This window comes from Aptenodytes forsteri, unplaced genomic scaffold (genome assembly GCF_000699145.1).
Source record: "Aptenodytes forsteri isolate BGI_AS27 unplaced genomic scaffold, ASM69914v1 Scaffold17, whole genome shotgun sequence".
In the NCBI taxonomy this organism is placed as follows: Eukaryota; Metazoa; Chordata; class Aves; order Sphenisciformes; family Spheniscidae; genus Aptenodytes; species Aptenodytes forsteri.
Genome location: NW_008795027.1, coordinates 1,222,872 through 1,245,355, shown reverse-complemented (window position 1 = coordinate 1,245,355; position 22,484 = coordinate 1,222,872). Strand labels below are relative to the sequence as shown.

Sequence of the window (22,484 nt, the reverse complement as noted above, 5' to 3'; positions counted from 1 at the left end):
GGGGGGCGGGCGGCGGGGTGCCGGGTGCCGCCTCAAGCGCAAGGCCGCGGCAACTAATTTTTCGTCGTCAGGGTGGTTCTTTTTTTTCCCCAAACTGCGGCATCCGCGCGGGCCGGGCGATGCCACCCGCCGTGCCCTGCCCTGCCTCCCGGCAAGCGCAGGCCCCTCCGCTGAGGAAAAGCTCTCCACAGGAGGGAGGGAGCGGCCTGTCCTGTTCCGGGGAGGCCAGGAGTTAGCAACCCAGCGGCAAGGTCTTGCAGTGGGATTACAGGAGTTACCGCCCGTGCTTGGTTCGCTTGATTTCTTCCTGGATTAGGGAGATGAATAAAAGTGAAAAGTTAACGTCGTGCCAAAATCCACTGGACCCAAATAAACCAGAACAGCTGCGGCAGCAGGGCTGTGATGAGGCTTTGGCTATAGCTGCCTTACCGCCCTGGAGGCTCCCCAGAAACCCCCTGTGCGGGTGAGAGCACTCTCCACTTCTCTGGTAACTCTTGGTGCCACCTGAAAACAACCGGGCTCACAGTTTTATAACTGCAGAAATGCTTCAGAGAAGCAGTCAGCAGTTCGTGTTCACTCCCCGTGGGATGAGAAATTTCCCTCAGGGCACTGTGCAGCTTGTGTTCAGCTTTGAGCAAGGGGCACTTCTCCCAGGGCATTAACGCAGCAGCAGCGCCATGTCACAGCATCAAGGCACCAGCCGGAAACTTCTCGTTACAGAAACACCCAGCTTCGCCCCTCTGAACGAAATGGAGAGCAGCACAAAATGCTGTGGGGCCTTGCCAGGATGCGGTGTTGGACCAAATGGCATCTCTCGCTGCGAGACAGCTAGCTGAAGGCAGGCGCCCTCCTGGAGCACACGGGGCAGCAAAGGCCCAGCCGTGGCAGAGCCGCATGGCTCTGGGCGGACTGAGGGCTGGCTCCGCAGCACCTAGCCCTGTGGCCTTCTGGGCTTGCAGCCCCAGCTCCCGCTACATTTCTCTCCCTGAGTTTGCAGCAAATGAGCACACCACCAGGAGCTGCCCGTGCCTCCCATTCCCTGCAGGCTGAGCTCACGTTTGAGCCCAGGGGAGCCGCACCAGGACCGGCTGGGGTGCCGAGGCTGTGGCGGTGTTAGGAAAATCTCATTTTATGACACTTTCATGACAGCAGGACGCCTGGGCCTCGTTCCCCAGAGCCGCCTGCCCCTTGTCCTGCTGCATCTGGCACCTCCTCCGGCTCGTCCCGCCCCCCGGCAGGGCTGCTCGCCTGCAAACTTTGCAGGAAGTGCCTGAGCTGAGCCACGCTGTGCCGGGCTGAGCCGAGCCAAACCGAGCGCGGCCGGGCTTTCGGGACCCAGGTTTTGTATGCCAGGGACCGGGTGCGGAGGGGGTGAGACAAGCGTGGCCGTGCTCAGCGGGGCATAGTTAGTGTGGCCTGGCTGCTTGGCTGTAGGTCCTGCCGGGGGGGGTCCCCGGGGGCTGAGCTCAGGGGCCCTGTGGGGTGTGGGGTGATGGGGGCCTGGGGCTGCCGGAGCTGGCGGCAGCACAGGTGAGGACAGTCCTGGGCGAGTGTGTGTGTATGTGCACATGTGTGTGTATGTGCACATGTGCATACCTGTGCACAAGGGTGCCTGCCCGTGTCCTGTACGCACGCCTGTGGCTGCGTTTGTGGTCTCCGAGCCTCTCTAGCCTGGCCAGTTCGGAGCTGCCCTCTAGTTCCTTCACCATCAATAGCTCTACAAAGCTATAGCAGATGATCTTTTTGCTTACGCACATCTGTAAGAAAGCTGTGTATGTGTTGTGTACAGCCTTTTTGTAAGAAATACTTACCTTTTTACTAAAGCAGTAGTTTCCATTTACCTGTTCTTCCTGTACTTACGTGTCCGTAAGGTTTCTGCTCTTTCAGGGAGCTGGGTGTGATGCTTCCCCCCAGACTGTGCCTTGGGAACATCAGTGCTGCCATGTTCCACAGGTTAACAGTAAAAAACACTGATCCTCAGGGTGTTGCAGGGGCATTAGCTTGCTTCTGCTGGCCTTGGACGTTAAAGCTGTTACAAGTTTTTTATAGTTCTGCATCACTCAGTCAAAAGAAATTTCTATTCCCCTATTAGATCTATGGCAGGGTTTAAAAAGAACTCCTGATATTCACACTATAAGCTAGTTTTATTGCCAAGCTCAGGAGGTTGCAAAAGATAAAGGAAGTGGAAAGAGCAGGAAATGGGGGACTTGGAAGTATGTGACTACAGGTATAAAAACAAGCGTGGTGCCTCTGCTTATCTTTGCACTACCAGTGTGCTATGATGATAGTGGCTGATTTTGAAAGTCCTAGGTGGATGAAGGCTTCTTCATGCTAAGAAGGCGGAGGAATAATTAATTTGTTCAAATTTCATACCTCTGCTCCTTTAGGTGTAAATCCTTCTTAGCATGCACTATGTGAGATCTACTTTTCCCCTCTCTCTTAATCCGTGGAGGGTGCTGTGAGGGCAGGAAACAAGGACTAGCTGGTAACTAGCCGGCCATGGCTTCGTGCTCGGTTTGCTGCGTTAGAGCATCCCTGTGGAGGCAAATCTGCAAGAGCCCCAGTTCCACTGCGCAGTCCAGTGCTCCTGTGCCACAGACGTGCCTTTTCTAACCCCCTCCCTGGCCCTGCCATGTTTGCTCCGCTGCCCTTTGCCCATTTTCAGCTGCACTCACTTTTATCCCGTTGGCACCCGGTTTCACAACTGGGTTCGATGGGGACCTGTTACAGCCTGCGAGCAGCCTCTGGGCTCTGCTCCTGGCTCAGCACTCCCTGCCCCAGTTTCCCCCTCCACTTGTAAAGCTTCCTGCTAAGGCACTTTGAAATCTGCATAAGGCATAGGCATTTACATTTATATCTTCTAACGTTAATATTACTATTTATTCTCATGGTGGATAATTGCTCCATTCCCTGCTGAGGTGTTGGCTGGGAAAACTCAGAGGTTTTCCCTAGGAGGAGAAGCCTCCATGGTGTCCGTCACCCTGCATTTCTGTGCTCTCTGCCCACAAAGCTTTCAGTAACACACGTGTAATCCCTCCTGCCCTCTTGCTGTGATTATAAACTGTTTCCAGCCACTCTGGGCTGGGGCAGGAGGCCTTCATCGTGCACTTGTGTTCTCTTTCAGAGCCATCTTTCCTCCTCCTCCTTATCCCGGCTGCCTCGTGGTGCTGCCGGTGCCTGCCTGCCTGGCAAGTCAGAGCATGTCTGGACCCTGTGGACGAGACGCAGAAGATGGCAGAGCTGCTGGGGCTTGGGGACAAGTGCGGGGAGGGGGCTTTGGGGGCTCCTTCGCTCGCTGGCTCCTGCCTTGCAGACAACAGGCTGAACCTGGATGTTTATCCTGAAGGCTGCTGTCGGTTCCTCCAGCTGTTCAAGGGGCGACGGGGAGAGGTGGTCCAGGTGGAGTTCCTCCGGCTCAGCAGCAACGATTGCCTCCTTGGCACCACGCTGAGCATCCTTCCTCATCTGAAGCACCTGAAATCCCTGGTGCTCAAAGGTAAATTCCTGGGCCCGTCACCATCCAACTTTTCTAGGCTCAGCTTTTTTTTTTATCCTTCTCTCCACATCTGCAGGACAAACTGCCTTTGGAATTGTTTTGTTCTAGTGCTCCTTACTACAGCTTTGGCTCTTAGTCTTGGTCAGAGCTGCATGCAGATTTCAACAAGATACAGCTTCTAGACTCTTATTTCCTTCCTTTGTTTCTACAGCTGCCTGGGGACCAGTTTTTGGAATCTGGTTGGGTTGATGCTGCAACATTTTCTTTAGCCACCTTCTAGAAGAAGAGCATTTTTTGCACAGTTATGCAAGGAGAGGGGGATTGAAAGGTGTTGGATTTTTTGGTAAATGTTCAGCTTCTCTTTCATTTTTGGGAGTATAATGAGCTGTCTTTACTGTGTTTCCATCTGAATCAATCCTAGCTTAATCCTTGCTTAGTGTCAGCGAGCGTAGGTTTAGCAGAGTTCAAGACAGACCAGAAGAGGCTGCTCAACATTTTATCAAAAGTATGACTCAGGGCATGCATGTAATTTGGCAAGCTGTAATAGCTGTTTGACCTGTAAATATTAGATCATTCTTTGACTTTCTTATCTCTTTATTGTAGGAGGATCTCAATACAAATGGTATAATTTCTGTATCAGACTGAATCATTTGCTTTTTGGGAGGTGGAATTTTAAAAAGAAATAAGAGAAAAAAGGGGGAGTTTGTGGCTAGAATTCAGGGTTCTAGCTGAAAACTGAAAAGCCTGAGGTTCGTTTCTATATCTGCCACAGATTTCTCATGTGAATAATTTCATTTGTCTTTTCCCCCTTTAGTAAGGTGAGGATAACGGCAATACCTTTTATCAGGTTTGTTTTGTGAGATGTACACACACCCTGAGCATCCTGAAGTGCAATAAAATAGTTCGCTAAGATTTTCTTATGTACAAAGTGCAATGTGTCTATTAGTTTGATTGTTCTAATTTTTTGCCATCATGCAGCATAAAAAATGTTTGGTGCCCTCTGCTGTATGTGTATACAAATAGACAACAGTGGAGGGAGAGTAGGAAATGATGAAGAAATGGAGAGTTTTGGAAGTTTCCTTTTGTTTGCTCGACTTATTTTCCATGGATGCAGCTCTTCTCCAGTTTGAGTGTCACAGCCTGGGGTGGGGAACTTGTATCCTTCCCCCTCTGCACTGTCTGGCCTACACAATACTGAATTACCTGTTTTTTTTTTTTCCACATTTTCACTGCTTTCCTCACGTCTGCTCTCCAGTCTTGCAAGGGCAGATCTCAGTCCTCAGGGCTGTTTGTCCCTCAACAGCGTGGGCAAACCCTGGAGGGCGAGGAATGTCTCCTTAGTCCATAAAGTGTTGTGTGTTGGCCACTGGTGCTGGTGGGGAAGGAGAGTAAGAGGCTCGGAGGGGTATGGGCCACCCTGCTGAAGGGTGGTAGATGTGTGGAGTGGCCTGGCTCTTTCTGAGCTTTGACTCTAGATGTGTTTAGCAGAGCTTTACTGGTTGACTGTGGCATCTCTTGACTTCATAACAGGTCTTCACCATTATACCCCTTTCACTGATCAGGAAACTGAGGCAAGGAGCAGAAAACCCACTTCTCTATGAGTACTTTGTAGTCAGTGCTGCTCATTGTGATCAGTAACTCCCCATCTTCTGGGTCTCTGTACTAAGGAGTCTCATGTGAGGCTGGTGAGGTATCCCTGTAGCATATTGACCTCTTCCTCCACTTCCCTCCACACCCAGGTGGCCATGCCAGGGATGAGTTTGGTTCATGTCAGCATGGCTCCCTGACAAGCTTGCCACCAGACATTGGGAACCTGAGGTGTCTCACCCACCTGGATCTCAGCTTCAATAGCCTCTCCACCTTGCCCAGCTGCATCCTCCACCTCCCCAGCCTCCGCGTGCTCCTGGTGAGCCACAATAGCCTGGTGGCACTCCCTGAGGACTTCGGCTCTCTGAGCAAGCTGACTTTCTTCTCTGCTATGAAAAATCAGCTGAAGGACTTACCTCAGAGCATTGGGGAGCTGGCAGTGCTCCAGGACCTGGATCTCTCGGAAAATGGTTTGGAATTCCTTCCTGAAGAAGTTGGGAATCTGCACAGCTGCACAGAGCTGGATCTCTCTGGGAATTGCTTATCGAGCATCCCAGACTCCTTAGGTAAGTATTTTCTAGGGGAAAAGAAGGGCGTGGGCTTGCTGAGCTTTTGGTACAGTCTAAGACCCCTGAGGCCCTTGGTCTCTGTCCCCAGAGTTGTTAGCACAAACCATCTGTTATGTTAGAGCCAAATGGAAGGGATATCCAGAAGAAACATGCTTGGTTCAGTCAGTCCCTTTGAGCATTAACAACTCTCTGGACCGTGCTTTCTGCTTCTGTGGATCAGCAAGACTGCTAAGATTGCAATACAATTTACAATGGCTGAGGATCTGGCCTGGCTGGTTTTGGGTAGCACCCAGGACTGGAAACAGAAGAGCTGGGATTTAATGGGATGCAAATCTGGGCTTGCAATCATGCTGTCCAGTGTGGACCAGCCCACGGAACTGGGCTCTGACTTCTGCTGCCCAGCTTCCTGGCTCTTGGGTCCTGTATTACTTTGTGCCCGGGGTTGTCATTGATGCTGTTATGGAAGCATCTTACATCCATACTTGTAGCTGGGTGCTGAAAAGCAGAGGACAGAGGAGGCTGCGATGCCTCTCAGCTAATTCCCTGGACCCCTTTATTTTGTGAGTTAAAGAGATGTTGGGCTCTTGTGCTTTTGTCTGTGTGTGTACATGTGATGAGGAGAGCGGCGGGGGGGTTAGAGCTGGTGTGCAATGCAATTAACAGCACGGATGGGGAGTTACTTCTTGTTCTAACCTGCAGCCAATTTGAAGTCTCTGCGGCGGCTGCATCTCCACAGCAATCTCCTGGTGACAGTCCCTGCCTCGCTTGCCAGCCTGCCCAACTTGTCCAGACTTGATCTGCAGAACAATTGCCTCCGTGCTGTCCCCCCCGAGATCCAGACCTCGCCATTCGTGCGCCTCCGAGGCAATCCCTTAGGAGAAACTGAGCCATCCCCGCAGGCTGGTAATTGCAAGGCTTCTGCTGCTGTGGGTTCTGCCCAGCTGTTCCCTCACTCAGCCCAGCATGGCATGGATGGGTTTGGATTAGAGAAGACAAGCAGGGGGGAATCAGATCAGTATTTATTTGTCTGGAATAATTATGAGGTTGTACGGATACAGACAGTAGTAGTTCTGTTTTTACGAGCCCAAGCCTGGTCTGAAGGGCTCAGTGGTCCCTGGAATTGGGCTTCCTAGGAAAGGTTTTACAGTGGAAGTGAAAATGGGATTCACAGGAAACAACAGGAGAGGCCCCTAAAGGGGCCTTTTTAGCAGAAGTGAGCACCAGTTCTTGGACTTGCTGCATGGCCCTAAGGCTGTGGTGGCTCATGCTAGAAGCACAGAGAGCAATAAGAGGTCATTCTGCTGTGCAGTTACCTCCTGCTTTCCTGTCATTCCCAGGCTGCAGAGGAGCAGCTCTTTGTCCAGGATGAAGGTGATGAATAAGCAGGAATCTGAACAGGGTTTCCCAATGGTGCTCACATTCACAAGAGGAAGCACTGATTCCCAGGCATGGCCCCAGGCAATCAAACATGGCCCTGAGAACTGCAGGGTTGTAGATTGAAATATTTTCTAATTCCCTCTGCTTCTGAGTTTTCCTGGGGGAGAGTCAGCATTTCCAGTGCATCTTGGGACCCCTAGTCCTCTTCCCGTCCTCCTGCTGCTGCTTGATCTGAAGCCTGCTGCAGTGTGAGCAGGGTTCCGTTAGAAACTTCTGTCAGATTAGGATTAAGCCAAAACTGAAATGCAAGTTCAGCCTTTCTTGTCTACCCTGATTTAAGTAACGTCTGTCTCCTCCTCCTACCCAAACCTTCTTATTGCCGCAGATGAATCCAGAGCCGGAGGGCTTCGAAGACTCTTCCTTACATCAGGAGAGGACAGGTAAGCCTCTGTTATTAAGAACTTATGTTACAGTGGTGTAACAAGGTCCCAGACAAGATTGGTGCGTGGTGGGTATTGCACATGTGTATAGGAGCTTATGGCCTCAGTAGGCCAGTCAAACACAAGGTAGGAGATTCTTCTGTTGATTTTTGGAGGGCTGAATTCATTGCACGGTGTCATACATTCATGCATTTCTTCTGGAAGCTTTACTGTCACCTCTGAAGGCTGCAAAGTGGTCCTGGCCTGTGGCATCCATTTCTACTTTCCACCCGGGGCTGCCTCTGACCCTCTGCGGATCTACTTCCGAACCCTCGCACCAGACCCTCAGTGGGTAAAGCTGAGACACCATGATGTCCTGCTAAGTAGAGCCCTGGAGCTGCAGCCTCATGGGGTCAAATTCCAGCAGGTGAGGACACATCCAGGCCACCTCCTGATCAATCTGCCTCTGCAGAAGCTTGGCAGAGTCTTCTGAGAGAGTCTTTTGGGAGTTTTGAGACAGCTAGCCCCATCACTGCTGCTTTTAAGTAGCTGCAGGACTGCCTTTCAAAGAAGCCCTGCTGCAAACACTTAGAAAGGACACAGCCAGCTTCTCTGGCACTGTGCTGGTCTGGCTCCTTTGCCTTCCCCACTGCTCCTGCTTGAGCTGAACTATAACCTTCCTCACTCACAACTCTCCTCCTGTGCCAGAGGATAAGTGCTGTTCCAGCATTTGGCCTTAGCCTGCAAGGAGAATGGTTCACATCCTTCCCTAAAAGTCTGACTGTGTGGTTTTCATTCAAACTGGTGAGTGCTTATATCACCAGCACCGTCATGGCTGACAGCAACTCACTGCAAAAGTTGCTTTGCCCTTTCTGCCCACAAGCTGCTGAACTTTTCCTGTCGTCACACTACATAGCGGAGCTGACATCTCCTGTCACCTTCCCGGAGGCTGCAGGACAGAGCAGGTTCCTATCTCCTCCTCCACTCTCTGCATACAGGCCGTGCTTTGCCCTCGCCCTTCTTGTCTGCACAGGAAGCCACAGAGCAGAGCTAGGCTTGGTTTTATCCTTTCAACTGGTGTCTCACAGGAATGCTTTTTTGCCAGGAGGTGCAGATCTGGATGCCATATGCCTCCCCTCAAACCCTTCACCAGCGTGAGGTGGTAGTTCGGACCTTCAGTGGGCAGAGCTGGAGTGATCTGAGAACAAGACTGGAGCAGAAGAGAAAATCAAAGGTAAGCAGATTGGAATGACCAGTGAAACACATCATTCCTGTTCCCCTCTTTGGTTTTACCCAGCCAAGAGTGAGCCCATTTGAAACATCTCATGAGCTGTGTTTTGAGCAGCTGCTATAAAAGGTAGTGGATTTCAGCTCCAGGTTTCCTCTGTCATGGAGGTGTCTCCTGAAGATGATAAGTTGCAACCTGCCATGCTTCATCCCTGTTCTAGTGCTTTCATCTGCTCAGCTGTTACTGGCACCTATTTTCCTGGCTTTATTGTATTATGTTATATGCTTATATGTTTTCTCTTCTTCCCTGTCTTCTGTTACAGAAGCATGTGGCTCACTGTAGTGTCCTTCACTTCTCGTGGTTCCTCGTTGTGTCTCGACTTGTGCAAAATGAATGCAAAGTGCCAACAGAAGGGACATTGCTCTTTTCCAGTGTGGATCCAAACATCAAAGTGACCTTTCCTCCTGGAGTCACTGAAGAGACTCGCAGTGTCAAGCTGCAGGTATGCATGCTTTAAAAAACAAGCTTTAGTAAGCCCTAGTGCAGCTGCTGTCCCATGCCAAGTAGGGGAGCCGAAGGTGAGATGTCCGCCCTAGGGTAATTCACATCTGACACGGATGCTTCATGGGCTGACCCATCTCAGATCACCTTCTGTCTTAGCTTCCCTGCCTGCAAAATGGACTATGCCCCAAGCTGCCCTGTGTGGGAAAGGGATCTCCTTGCAGCTCTGCCAGTGCTGCCTCCAGCACATCAGCAGGTAGCTGCTGTGAAGAGAACACAAGGAGATTTTGCCTCTTGTTCCCTTGCAAAACATACTTAGCCTGGCAGAACAGCTCAGTGAGTGAGACCTGGGGGGGGGATTATTTATGTGGATCTAATTCTAAAGCCATCCCACTAAAATTAATTTTTCTGTAGAGCTGCTAGATAGTGCTAAATGCTATTGTAATACTGAGCAGCATTTGCCTGCTGGGTGCTGGGGTAACTGAGTGAGCGATGTGGGAATGTGGGTGCCTGACTGCTCCGCTCACCATGCTGTCTTCCACATCCAGGTGCTGCCAGTCTCTGCAGAAGAGATAGAGGAAATCACGGCCGATGCAGGGTGCAGAGTCAGTCCCCTGCTCTGCCTTTCCCAGGACTCCCTGGTGGATTTTCTCAGGCCAGTGAGAATTCAGCTGCCCCTCCCGCCCGGGGTTACAGGTCAGTTTATTCCCAAAATTGGCAAAGAGAAACGCCATATGTGGAAAACCACAAATGGCAAGCTGGGAATTTTGTTTGCCTCTCCTGTTAATAATAAAGCTTGCTTCTTTTCCTGCAGGAACAGCAAGGTGTGTCTGCTGAGTGAGTGGTAGTGTAGGGTGGTGGGAGCTGAAGGTAGTTCAGGTCCAGCAGACCAGCGCTGGGCTTCACAGACCAGCAGCACAAGCTGGGAGAATGGCCTTGGCAAATGGATTTCTCTACCAAACTGCTGGCTTTGGTATGACGGGTTGAAGAGGCACTCCTGCCAACTGAGGAGATGCTTTGTAAAAGGGCTTTGATTCATGATTGGGAATAGCTTGAAGCAGGTAATGAAGATGCTGCCTCCAGTGGTCTGCCTTCTCTCTTACTTCCTTGCTCATGAATCAGGTGCTGAGCCACTGCAGTTAAAAGTGTACGATAATACACTAAGCCATCTCCCACTCTGAATACTGCTATAAACAGCCTCAGCCTTGCCAGGGATTCCTCTGTTTGCGTGCTAAGTACCCTGTGTCTCCTAATTCCTATTTTCTTTGACCTTTCCTGGCTTTCTTGTGAAGAAGTAAAATCTTTTTGGGTGCGGCTTGGCTTTCATTGTAGCACTACCTGGTATTTGCATGTCTGAAGTGCATCAGGATTGAAAAGTCTGTGGGATGTATATTTAGAAAGAGATAGAACTTAATTAATAACCCTAGATATTGGTGATGGGAATTGTCTAATGAATCTGTTGGTGGAAATCAGCACACTATCAGTTTAATTCTGCATATTTTGCCAGAATATCCTGGAAGCATTGGGGTAGCCTCAACCTTTTATTGCTGCTCTTCTTTGACCGAAGTTCAGTCCTGGATGCTGAAGAGAAGGCCATGAGCCTTAATTTGGTGCTTTTAAAAAGTGAATCACCCAAAACTGTGACTGGGTTTGTAAAGCCATGAATAAAGGCTTCTGCTGCATATCGCATCTCTTGATTGTTGTTGTCTTTAGGGCTAAATTTGGATCAGTCAAGGCTACATCTTCTCCATGGTGACCTGGAGGGCCAAACCTGGGATGACATTACCAGTCAGGTGGTGCTGGAATTCACCCATCTTTATGCAGTATTTGAAGTCACCCACTTCTCCTGGTAAGTGCAGGATTAGTCCTAAGGAAAAGATGGGATGTTCCTCTTTTCCCACACTCTGACCAGGGGTCATGCCATTAACCCTACCTGTTCCCTTTTCCCTTTGCAAGTCAGGCCCAGCTTAGCACTTTGTCTCTACCCATCATTTTTTACAGTCTCGTGGGTGTGACACTGGCTTCTCTTCCTAGGCAGGATCCCTCCTTTTTCTTAATTCCCTTATCTGCCAGGTACTGGCTGTGGTACACCACCAAGACCTACATTGGAGGCATTGCCAAGAAAGTCTATGAGCGGCTGCGTATGTACCAGGTGAACTTCATTGCTCTGCAGAGGAAGAAGGACCCAGAGCAAGTCCTGCTACAGTGTGTCCCCAAGCACAAGGTCTGATCTGGGTTGCATTGCCTTGCTCCTGAGCTTCCTGGGCCTCCCTTTGTAGGATGTAAGGGCAGCAGTGCACCAAATGGTCCTGTTCACTGCTGCAGGGTCATGGCTGGGGTATGCTGTCACCACACTGTGTTGGTAGTGTGACACCAGCTTACTGGAAGCTGGGGGAAGAAGGAAAACTCATTCTGTGCAGTGGTGGATGCCATGCAGTGATTTCCTCCCCTGCGAACCTTGAGGACTGGGCTGCTAAAATCAGCTGAGCCACAGTAACTGGCCATGTGCATGCTGTTAGTATCTAGCAAACACAAGGCAAAACGTGTTGGCTTAGTCAAAGATATTAAGGTTAACACATCACTTGTCTGACATGGACTAGTAGTGTGGGCAGAAGCACTGCTTTGGTTTCAGCTGGAGTGGTTAGAAATGGCACTCTTCCCGCTGTTCCTTGCTGTTTACAGTTCAAGCAGTGGAACAGAGCATATAAGCCCTCCTTAATCTGCTTCAGTGCATCATCAGGTTAGTTTATGCTATTAGTTTGAGCTAATCTGGCTGACTTTGTATGGAAGGAGATGGGAAGGAGATGGGAAACGCTCACACATTCTCTTCTGCTGCTTCTGCCCTAGGGGTATCAGCCCTCAGCAGTGTTGCTTCAGATGTTAGCAAATTAAGTGTGCCTCTGTGTTTGTAGAGTGTGTACCTTGACAGACAGTGCAGCTCAGTGAGGTGAGGGTTATTTTATCAGACTGCCAGAACTGGGCTGCTTATCCCAACTCTCTGCATAATCCTCTGATCTGGTTGCTCCTTGTTTTTGTTATTTGTTCTTCTGTATTGAAACGATCTGTGGGCATAAACATCTGTAAGGATTCTTTATATCTTGGGTTCTGGCCAAACTGCTGGCTTTGGTATGACGGGTTGAAGAGGCACTCCTGCCAACTGAGGAGATGCTTTGTAAAAGGGCTTTGATTCATGATTGGGAATAGCTTGAAGCAGGTAATGAAGATGCTGCCTCCAGTGGTCTGCCTTCTCTCTTACTTCCTTGCTCATGAATCAGGTGCTGAGCCACTGCAGTTAAAAGTGTACGATAATACACTAAGCCATCTCCCACTCTGAATACTGCTATAAACAGCCTCAGCCTTGCCAGGGATTCCTCTGTTTGCGTGCTAAGTACCCTGTGTCTCCTAATTCCTATTTTCTTTGACCTTTCCTGGCTTTCTTGTGAAGAAGTAAAATCTTTTTGGGTGCGGCTTGGCTTTCATTGTAGCACTACCTGGTATTTGCATGTCTGAAGTGCATCAGGATTGAAAAGTCTGTGGGATGTATATTTAGAAAGAGATAGAACTTAATTAATAACCCTAGATATTGGTGATGGGAATTGTCTAATGAATCTGTTGGTGGAAATCAGCACACTATCAGTTTAATTCTGCATATTTTGCCAGAATATCCTGGAAGCATTGGGGTAGCCTCAACCTTTTATTGCTGCTCTTCTTTGACCGAAGTTCAGTCCTGGATGCTGAAGAGAAGGCCATGAGCCTTAATTTGGTGCTTTTAAAAAGTGAATCACCCAAAACTGTGACTGGGTTTGTAAAGCCATGAATAAAGGCTTCTGCTGCATATCGCATCTCTTGATTGTTGTTGTCTTTAGGGCTAAATTTGGATCAGTCAAGGCTACATCTTCTCCATGGTGACCTGGAGGGCCAAACCTGGGATGACATTACCAGTCAGGTGGTGCTGGAATTCACCCATCTTTATGCAGTATTTGAAGTCACCCACTTCTCCTGGTAAGTGCAGGATTAGTCCTAAGGAAAAGATGGGATGTTCCTCTTTTCCCACACTCTGACCAGGGGTCATGCCATTAACCCTACCTGTTCCCTTTTCCCTTTGCAAGTCAGGCCCAGCTTAGCACTTTGTCTCTACCCATCATTTTTTACAGTCTCGTGGGTGTGACACTGGCTTCTCTTCCTAGGCAGGATCCCTCCTTTTTCTTAATTCCCTTATCTGCCAGGTACTGGCTGTGGTACACCACCAAGACCTACATTGGAGGCATTGCCAAGAAAGTCTATGAGCGGCTGCGTATGTACCAGGTGAACTTCATTGCTCTGCAGAGGAAGAAGGACCCAGAGCAAGTCCTGCTACAGTGTGTCCCCAAGCACAAGGTCTGATCTGGGTTGCATTGCCTTGCTCCTGAGCTTCCTGGGCCTCCCTTTGTAGGATGTAAGGGCAGCAGTGCACCAAATGGTCCTGTTCACTGCTGCAGGGTCATGGCTGGGGTATGCTGTCACCACACTGTGTTGGTAGTGTGACACCAGCTTACTGGAAGCTGGGGGAAGAAGGAAAACTCATTCTGTGCAGTGGTGGATGCCATGCAGTGATTTCCTCCCCTGCGAACCTTGAGGACTGGGCTGCTAAAATCAGCTGAGCCACAGTAACTGGCCATGTGCATGCTGTTAGTATCTAGCAAACACAAGGCAAAACGTGTTGGCTTAGTCAAAGATATTAAGGTTAACACATCACTTGTCTGACATGGACTAGTAGTGTGGGCAGAAGCACTGCTTTGGTTTCAGCTGGAGTGGTTAGAAATGGCACTCTTCCCGCTGTTCCTTGCTGTTTACAGTTCAAGCAGTGGAACAGAGCATATAAGCCCTCCTTAATCTGCTTCAGTGCATCATCAGGTTAGTTTATGCTATTAGTTTGAGCTAATCTGGCTGACTTTGTATGGAAGGAGATGGGAAGGAGATGGGAAACGCTCACACATTCTCTTCTGCTGCTTCTGCCCTAGGGGTATCAGCCCTCAGCAGTGTTGCTTCAGATGTTAGCAAATTAAGTGTGCCTCTGTGTTTGTAGAGTGTGTACCTTGACAGACAGTGCAGCTCAGTGAGGTGAGGGTTATTTTATCAGACTGCCAGAACTGGGCTGCTTATCCCAACTCTCTGCATAATCCTCTGATCTGGTTGCTCCTTGTTTTTGTTATTTGTTCTTCTGTATTGAAACGATCTGTGGGCATAAACATCTGTAAGGATTCTTTATATCTTGGGTTCTGGGCTAAAATTATTTCCAGAGGAGGCAGCAATGGCACTCACAGTGAGACTGGGGCTCAGGGGTGTCTGTATTCCTGCCAGGCATGGTCATGGGGTAAGAGAGAAGATTTACAGTTACAAATAGAAAGAAGGATAGACACCTTGGCTCTAGGCTGACTCTTGCACTGCCTCCGAGACCCCAGGTCTGACAGTGTGATCACAGGCTGCAAAGCCAAAATGAGCTTTCTGGTGTCCTCAGCTGTGTGCTATTGTAGCATGTGGCTTTTTGCAGAGAAAATGTCTTTTAATGGCATACTGTGAGGGGAATAAGGTAGTAAGTAAATCTCTCCCTGCCTTTGAAGGTTACTGACCTGTTAGAAAGATAGAGACATTGCTGAAAATGCTTTTTTAATGGCAGCTTTGGGATGGCCTCTTTTTGTTAGTCCACATAGGCTTTTCTGCTTTTTACTTGAGAAGAGAAATAGAGAAGCCACAAAACTCAGAGCACCACTTCCTTGTCTGTAGTGAATGTAACTGGGACAGGAGGGGGTGGGTGTTTGTTCATTTGTTTACATCCTTTCCATGTGAAATGGACTTTCCCTGTTGAAGGTGAATGAGAGGAACATCGTGGATGTAGGGACATGGGTCAGGGGACAGACATGCTTCAGACCAAACACGGGGTCCTGTGTTGTCATCCTTGTCAGGTTGACCCAGTGCTGAAGAAGTTGCAGGACCGCTATCGAGGACCTGAGCCATCTGACATGGTGGAGATGTTTGAGGGAGAGCAATTTTTTGCAGCTTTTGAGCGAGGCATCAGCATCGATATGGGTATGGTAGTACTAGGCTCCTTTCTACTCCTACCTCTTCTGCTTCTCTAGCCCTAAGTGTGTTTCTGCTGGGGGCTGTACTCCTTCATGGCATTCCTCTCTGTCTCCAGCTCACCCACTACTCACAGCAGCCAGCCCATGGACATTGAACTTGTCACATTCTGTGGTCACCCAACTTTTGTGTCTACTTTTCACTCTGAAAGTGCTGTTTGCAGGCTTTCATTTCCTCTCATGCTGTTGTTCCTCTCATGTTGGCAATAGCCAAGTGTGTTTATTTTATGACTGATCTGCTTCTGCAGCCAGCTATGCCCTTTTCCTGGCATCTTAGACACCACACTGGAATGTCCATGGTGATTTAGTTAATGTTGCCCATTTCTGAGAGAACACATATAAAGATATTTTTTTGGAGAAGGTGTTTCTGAAATAATCCAGAGCAAAGAATTCCCTCTAACGGAGCCATTAGAAGAGAAGGAGAGAGGGAGCAGGACAAAACTCAAGATGATATTTTATGCCCCACTGTGTCTGGACCTGTTACAGCTGCAAACTGAGCCATTTTCTGCAAAACCTGAACATACAGCTCAGTTCCATTGGTGTAAATTAAGCACAACTCTATGAAGAATAATAAAGTGCACTGGTCTTTCAGTGGAGTTCATGAGGCCAGAGTCTGTCTCACTGTCCTGATTTAGGCTGGACTCTAACTTAATTTCTAGGTAATTACATATATGAATGTTGTACCTGATTATATTTTTTTCCCTTTAGCTCTATTCCTATTTCCGCACCCACTGCAGAAATGGTGAAGCGATAGGTGACCTATTTTTGTGCATTACAGGATGCTATTGCAGCTGATTCTACCCTCCAAGGGGTAGAAAGGACCAAGGATGGTAGGGAAGTGCCAAGGATGGACTTGACTCCATCTGAATGTCTTGCCCTGCCTTGCCTTCCATTCTTGAACTTGATCTCCACCTTGTGGCCATTCTCCTTTTTCACCTGTAGGACCTGCTTTCTCCACAGCCAGTATTTTCTGTTTTCCCATGTCACCCAGCGAGGAAGGAGGGGTTACAATTCTTTCAGGCATGAGTAGGAGGAGTAGGTAGTAGCATGGAGGCTGCTAGTGGATGATGGGCTGTTGGACAGGCTTGAAAAGCTGCACACTTTTCTGCACAAGTTCAGTGTTTGCTGCTTCTCTGCACAGATCGCCCTGACTGTGTGGATGGACGTCTCTCGTTTATTTTTTACTCCCACTTGAAGAACATGAAGGAAATCTATGTGACCTCCCCTGTAGACAGGAAAGGCCAAGCTGTAAAAGGCCAGGTGAGCAACTAGTTACACTGACTTTTTGTTTCCTCCTTCATCACCATCACTTTTACAATGCTCCTCATAATAATCTCTGAGCAATGGGCATGACTCTTTTCCTCCCCTCTTTCCCTTGGCTTTGCATTTCACTGACTAAACCCTGAATAAACAAGAAGAGTAGTCTGGAAGGACCACTCATCACTTAGCTCTCTGACTTACATTCCTGCCATTAACTCTTGGGGTGTTGGCAGTGAGTCCAGCCTTTATGGCAGAACCTCAGAGCTCCTCCCAGTTGCACTTAATTGGGAGGCTGTATTTATGGACTGAGGATAGGTGAGAAATGCTGAATTCATTCTTTCCCAGACAGAAAAGACATGGTACAAACAGTCTTGGCCACTGTGCTTGAATCTGAGCCTCACTGCATGCTTTCTGTTTGCAAAGGTCTCTTTCTACCGAGGGGCAGTTCCCGAGAGCATCCCTGAAGACGCCAGCAGGAGGAGGAAAGGACCAGACTCTCTCTGGCTTGCTACTCTGCCCATCAAACTGCCTGTGAGTTGTTTTGTCTCCTAGAGAAAAATTAATCTAGATGGGGTAAGAGCACGGCCTTCCTGCTCAGCTAATTTTGTCTTCCTTCATGAGAACGGATGCAATGAATGACTGCAAGAAACGGCTGCCCAGCCGTGTTGTGGTGGAGATTTCCCACTCCCCATGAGCTCTTCTGAAAAGAGAAACATGAATAGCTGGGAGTGGTCTCCATCTCTCTTGCTCATCTTGCCTGTCAAGCACAGGCTTGTTGGATGGGTGGTCAGAGAGGGTGGATCCTTTGAATGAATGAGGGATGTAGAACAGGAGGAAGCTCACTGTAATTAAGGGAGGTGTCTGTTTTGTTTATAAATTTCTTAGTCACACAGCTTTCAGCAGGGAGAAAGAAAGGTCTAGGATGACATAGTTAGGCTGGATTTGAATACAGGCATTGAGTAGAAGTATTCTGGTGTGAGCCACTGGCCTTTAAAGACTAGGCTGTATGTTACAGTGAGAAATGCAACTTTTGCTTATGGAATTTAATTGATTTTTGAGAAGCTTAAAACAATAAATACCTTTGTAGGCTGAATGCTTCCCTTCAGATCACGTGCCATGATCTCACATCCCTTTCTAATACATGCAACCTCAACTACAAATCTAGACTTAAGTAAGTGCTCTCTTACCGCTGAGGCAAATATGCTTTGGGGAGATGGTTCATTGAAAAATGCTCTGTAAAGACAAGAAAGGAAATTTCCAGTGTGAGCTATGACTTCCTCCCCAGTAGGAGGAAGGAAATTTCTGTGTGGAGACTGAATGGCCAGACACTGTCCTCTACAAAAACAATTTGTTTAGCATGTTCTCTCTCTCTCCTCTCTGTGACACAGCGATTGAAACCCCGCTGGCGTGAGAACCCCTGTCCCCTGAATGGCTTCTCCTTCCCTCCCTTGAACCTGGGCAACGCAGAGACTGGCTACCTGACACAGGCAAACCTGCTGAGCATTGCCAGGCGCGTGGGAGCTGACTGGCAGACCATCGGCCTGAACCTGGGCTTGACTTATCAGCAGATTGAGCGCATAGGATACAATAACAGGTAAGATAGGACACAGTGATCAACAGTGATGCATTATATCTATCTATCTATCTATCTATCTATCTATCTATCTATCTGCAGTGTAATAGTATAAATTAATGCTTGGCTGGTTGAAAGTTTTCCCACTGGAATTGTTTCACTGCATAAAAGATGGGTTGACTAATGGTTCTTCTCAAAACATTACCTTTTTTATGGAAAACTGATTATATTCTCTTGCCATTATAAAACAAAGCTTTATGTTTGAAAAACAAAATTGGGAAATAACAAACCTGATGAGCTTTGTAGTTCAGATGAGCCGCATTCCTGTTTTGTTCTGTGATCTGGATTCCTGGCCAGACTCCATCTCTGACAATGAGCAGTGGTCTATGGCATTAATTGTGAATATCGTCTTTATTCAAAAAGAGTTTGTGGTACGTCATGGGACATGCAGTCTGACCAAAAAAGTCAGAGCAGTAGGAGAGAAGGAGATTTGTTATGACCAAACTACTGTTGTGGGGAATTTACATTCAAAAGCAGAATGCTTTAATTTGATACTTCCATTAGGAAAAAAATTTCCAGAGAGATTTTAGTGCAGGAACTGCAACTCCTTTATGATGGGTGGGGAATAGGCAGGCCCACTGAGTGCTTTGTGTGTCTGGATGGCTTCTTTGGGGCTCCAGTCATGGGCTAGGACTCAGGTAAGGCCTCTTTGGGTTGCCAGGAGAGTACGTTGGTTACTTCTGTGCTTCCCCCTTTCTTCAGAGAGGACCTTGATAAGCAGATCCTGGACATGCTTTTCTCATGGGCTCAGCAAAACTTGGAGGATCCTGACTGTGTGAGCAAGTTGATTACAGCCATGAAAGAGAGTGGCCGCCAGGACATCGCTGATGAGGTTGAAACCATCATTGAGCTGGGACGGCAGAAATACAGGGAGTCCATCCGTCGGGTGGGCTTGGAGCAGGAGTGCAGCACTGAAGACTCTGCAATAGCTATGATGTAGCACCTAGCAGAAAGAACTGGGTTTCGTATGGGGTCCCTCTGCGTACCTGAAGTGACAATGGCTTGGGGCTGCTCCCACCTCAAGGGCCAGTGTCTTCCCGAGGAGCTGGACATTGATTTACTTGTGAGCAGACTACTGAGCTCTCTTGGGTCTATACTCACGTGCTACTTCTGCCAATCCCAGGCAGTTTAGAATGCATTTATGAGCCTTTTCTGTACTTCCACTTCTTGACCTTGAGCTTTAGATTTCAGAAACATGGAGGAATTCAGAGACTGAAGTGTCTGTCAGTTGAGTAGTGGCTAAAGTAGCCTTTAATGAATTAATACTCATGTTAACGTATATTTAATTATAACTTATTCTGAAACTGTGTTCTGCTGGAAACACTGGGTGTGAGCATTTGGGCCTGTTTGTGCTCCAGTGCTTGATGGGAAAGTGGAGGTGCAGTTGTGTTATGAAGGCCTGTGGTGCGGTGGGGACTGTTCAGCTATTTCTGTTAATGATGTGTTTTGCTCACATGAAAATGTGAACTGTGTTCCACATGAAAATGTGTATTGTATTCCCCATGAAAATGTTTTCTATTTTCTGCCAAATCTCTTCCAGTTCCCTCAGGCCCAAAACAAAACCTAAGTATTCGTGGGGAAAAGAGAAGAAACTAATTTCTAGAAAAATTGCTCTTGTTTTTTGGTTTTGCTCCAAAAGCTATTTTGGAACAAATAAAATCTCACATTGTCCCTAGGCTGCTGCACCTGCCAGGCTTTTTAGATGAGACATGCTGCTGGTCTTTGACAGAGTTCCAGTTTTATTTTACAAATAAGTAAAAATCCGTAGCCCTGCTGTTCTGGGAGAGACTCTAGTTTAAGTGAAAGTAAAATTCCCCTTGCAGTTTCGAAGGGATATTCCTCACATCCTCCCAGTGAAATATGCCTGCATAGTAGAGAAGGTGTGAGCCCTTGTGAAGTTTGCATGACTTAAATTTGCATTTTAAAAACTGGTCTGACCAGCTGTGAAATAGGCACTGTTGTGGGATTGGCATGAACTGTGCTGAGCTAACCTCCCGGTTTTGCAGTCTGAACATCTTGTATAAGGCTGGAAGCGTTTATTGCTTTTTAACTGCTCAGTCATTGACTACTGAGGTGCCCTTCTCTTCCTGTTCCCCATCTCATAATAGGCCTCAACTAATGACCCACTAATGACAGTTAGAAATTTCATGCAAGCTTTTTGAAAGACTACTGTCATCTACTTAAATTCAACTCTTTCAAGACAGGTTTGGATTCAGCATATCCCACTCTCTAAGCAATATTTAAAGGGCTGTTCTCAGTCTGAAAAACAAAAGTCTGTATAAAAATGCCAGGTTGCAACACCCAAAGTCAACCTGAAGCTGCAGGTTTGAGAAATCCTGGTGTTTTCTTCCCCCTGTGAAGAATCATCAGTGGTTTCCCTGATGCTGTGCTTCAGACCTGCCATCAGTACTATTGAAAGAGAGGCATAAAATTCTTCAGCTTTTTTTTTTTTTTTAAGGCCGTTCTAACATCTCAGGCCACAGAGTGATTAGTGTCCGGCCCAGAGCACTGGACAAGGACTTGCAGACTTGAGTTGTCACCTTGGGCCTAGGGACTTCCTCAGATCTTATTTCTTAGGCCGTGCTGCCCCTCAAGTCTCATGTTGGGTTCGAGTCAGCAGTTCTCTTTCGAATGTATGTTTTCTCTGGTAGTCTGTGTCGTATGTTCTTGTCTGTAATTTTCATGTATACTAACGAGGTATTTGTTCTTTACTCCAGTTTTGGAGAGATGCATTTGGGCATATTGCTCTCACTGGGAATAAAATAAGCACTTAACTGTTTCACAGCATGATCTGCTAATCTGTAAATGCCTCAAGGCGTTAGACAGAGCCAGGTCCCTTTAAACCTGCTGGCAGAAAGACACAGGTGAGCTTGGCTGTGCTGCACAGAAATGGGAGAAGAGCTCTTGTTTGGATACTGCTGGCTGCAAAGCGCAGGACAGACTGCAGCTGTTAATGGTGTCTCTGTGCTTGGCTTTGCTGCAGTGGGGCTAAGGTGGGAAACACAACCTTCGGGACATGGGTTTGACTAGCTGAATGTATGACGAAGGCTCAGGTGAATCAGGTCTAGGGAGCAACAAGGCTGGTCTAGAGGGGACAGTGCATAAGTTTAGCCTGGCCTCCGGCGAAGGTGCAGGAGGCTTTTGGCTAGGCAAAGCTAGGCTAAGGAAGTCTACAGGTAGCATAAGGTAGCATCCACAGCTACAATGGGATGAAGCTAGGCTGCACTTAGCTTTCTGTTTGTGATGGCCAGGCAACAGCTGAGTTAGGCAATGCCAGAATAAGGGTTGAGTAGGCTGGACTCTATGGAGGGCTCATCCAGGCATCGGCAGAGCTACAGCTCTTCCAGATAACAGATAGATCGGGCTAGGAGAGAGGGAGGTTAGTGCTAGCTGTTTAGGTTACTCTAGGTACGGGCTACAACCAGGCCAGGCGACAGGAGATACCAAACCCTACACAGTATCGTCAGTAGAACAGCTCTTCAGGATTTGGGCCAATAACTTAAGGAAAGTTAAGTAACTACCCCAGACAAGTATTGTTATCTCCAGTCTTTCACTGCCTCTGAGCTGGGCCGCCTTGCTGGCATTTGGTTTTCTCCTTGCAGTGACACCGAAGCAAGCACCCAGCTGAGGATACGGAGGTGCTGGTGGGAAATCAGAGCAACCGTCTGACTGCTCTTTCCTTCAGTTGACTTGGCAGCAAATATTTGAGCTGGAGGAGAGCCAACGGAAAGCATGTTATTTTCAGGTGTGTTATCTTTATCAATAATCTCTCTGAGGCACAGTAACTCCTTAGTAAGCCTGTAGTTGCTGTGGCCAGGAAACGCTGATTACAGTTGCAGTAGATGGTTGAAGCAGCAAAAAAACCCCAACGTTACATTTATCTTTTGAATAGAAAGATTGCTTTCCTTTCCGGCTTCTTTCATGAATTTATCATGTACTGGAGTAGTCTCTTTCCCTTTCCAGCTCTCTGCCTTTTCCTGGTGCCTGTTAGGCACCTTACAGTGTCCTGCTGATGATCTGGCAGATTTTGTGGTTTTTACTGTGCACGATCCCGATGTATCCAAAATTCCCCCAAATAAATTTCAACGAGGAAAAGCCTGGTTTAACAAAAAAAATTAAAAATAAAGGGAGAAATTGTTTGGGAGTGGGAACATTTTTTCTCCTCCTTTTTTGACTGTAACATCTATACCTCTTTAACTCTCATAATTAAACCCTTTTCTATTTCATAAACTCCAGCAGAATAATCAAGTAGCCCTGGGAGGTGAACCACGTGTTTCCCACATACCACCCTCCACTTC

At 47.9% G+C, this 22,484-nt stretch overlaps 2 protein-coding genes across 2 annotated transcripts in view; one reads left to right on the top strand and one right to left on the bottom strand.

The window, feature by feature from the left end:
* PIDD1 (p53-induced death domain protein 1) overlaps positions 1-19,362 on the top strand; it is a 19,849-nt gene extending 487 nt beyond the window's left edge. The window contains exons 2-16 of the mRNA XM_009276013.2: positions 3,125-3,496; positions 5,236-5,649; positions 6,352-6,555; positions 7,415-7,469; positions 7,674-7,875; positions 8,554-8,682; positions 8,999-9,178; positions 9,726-9,873; positions 10,891-11,026; positions 11,251-11,401; positions 15,120-15,243; positions 16,435-16,553; positions 16,977-17,084; positions 17,942-18,147; positions 18,889-19,362. Coding sequence (XP_009274288.2) covers positions 3,125-3,496; positions 5,236-5,649; positions 6,352-6,555; positions 7,415-7,469; positions 7,674-7,875; positions 8,554-8,682; positions 8,999-9,178; positions 9,726-9,873; positions 10,891-11,026; positions 11,251-11,401; positions 15,120-15,243; positions 16,435-16,553; positions 16,977-17,084; positions 17,942-18,147; positions 18,889-19,126 — 2,786 coding nt within the window. The 3' untranslated portion in view covers positions 19,127-19,362. The remainder of the gene's footprint in view (positions 1-3,124; positions 3,497-5,235; positions 5,650-6,351; positions 6,556-7,414; positions 7,470-7,673; positions 7,876-8,553; positions 8,683-8,998; positions 9,179-9,725; positions 9,874-10,890; positions 11,027-11,250; positions 11,402-15,119; positions 15,244-16,434; positions 16,554-16,976; positions 17,085-17,941; positions 18,148-18,888) is intronic.
* Positions 1-22,281, bottom strand: part of RPLP2 (ribosomal protein lateral stalk subunit P2) — a 28,456-nt gene extending 6,175 nt beyond the window's left edge. The window contains exons 1-2 of the mRNA XM_009276014.2: positions 22,277-22,281; positions 6,268-6,285 (exon numbers count right to left, since the gene is read on the bottom strand). The gene's annotated coding sequence lies outside the window, so the exon portion shown is untranslated. The remainder of the gene's footprint in view (positions 1-6,267; positions 6,286-22,276) is intronic.
* Between the last annotated feature and the right edge of the window lie 203 nt (positions 22,282-22,484).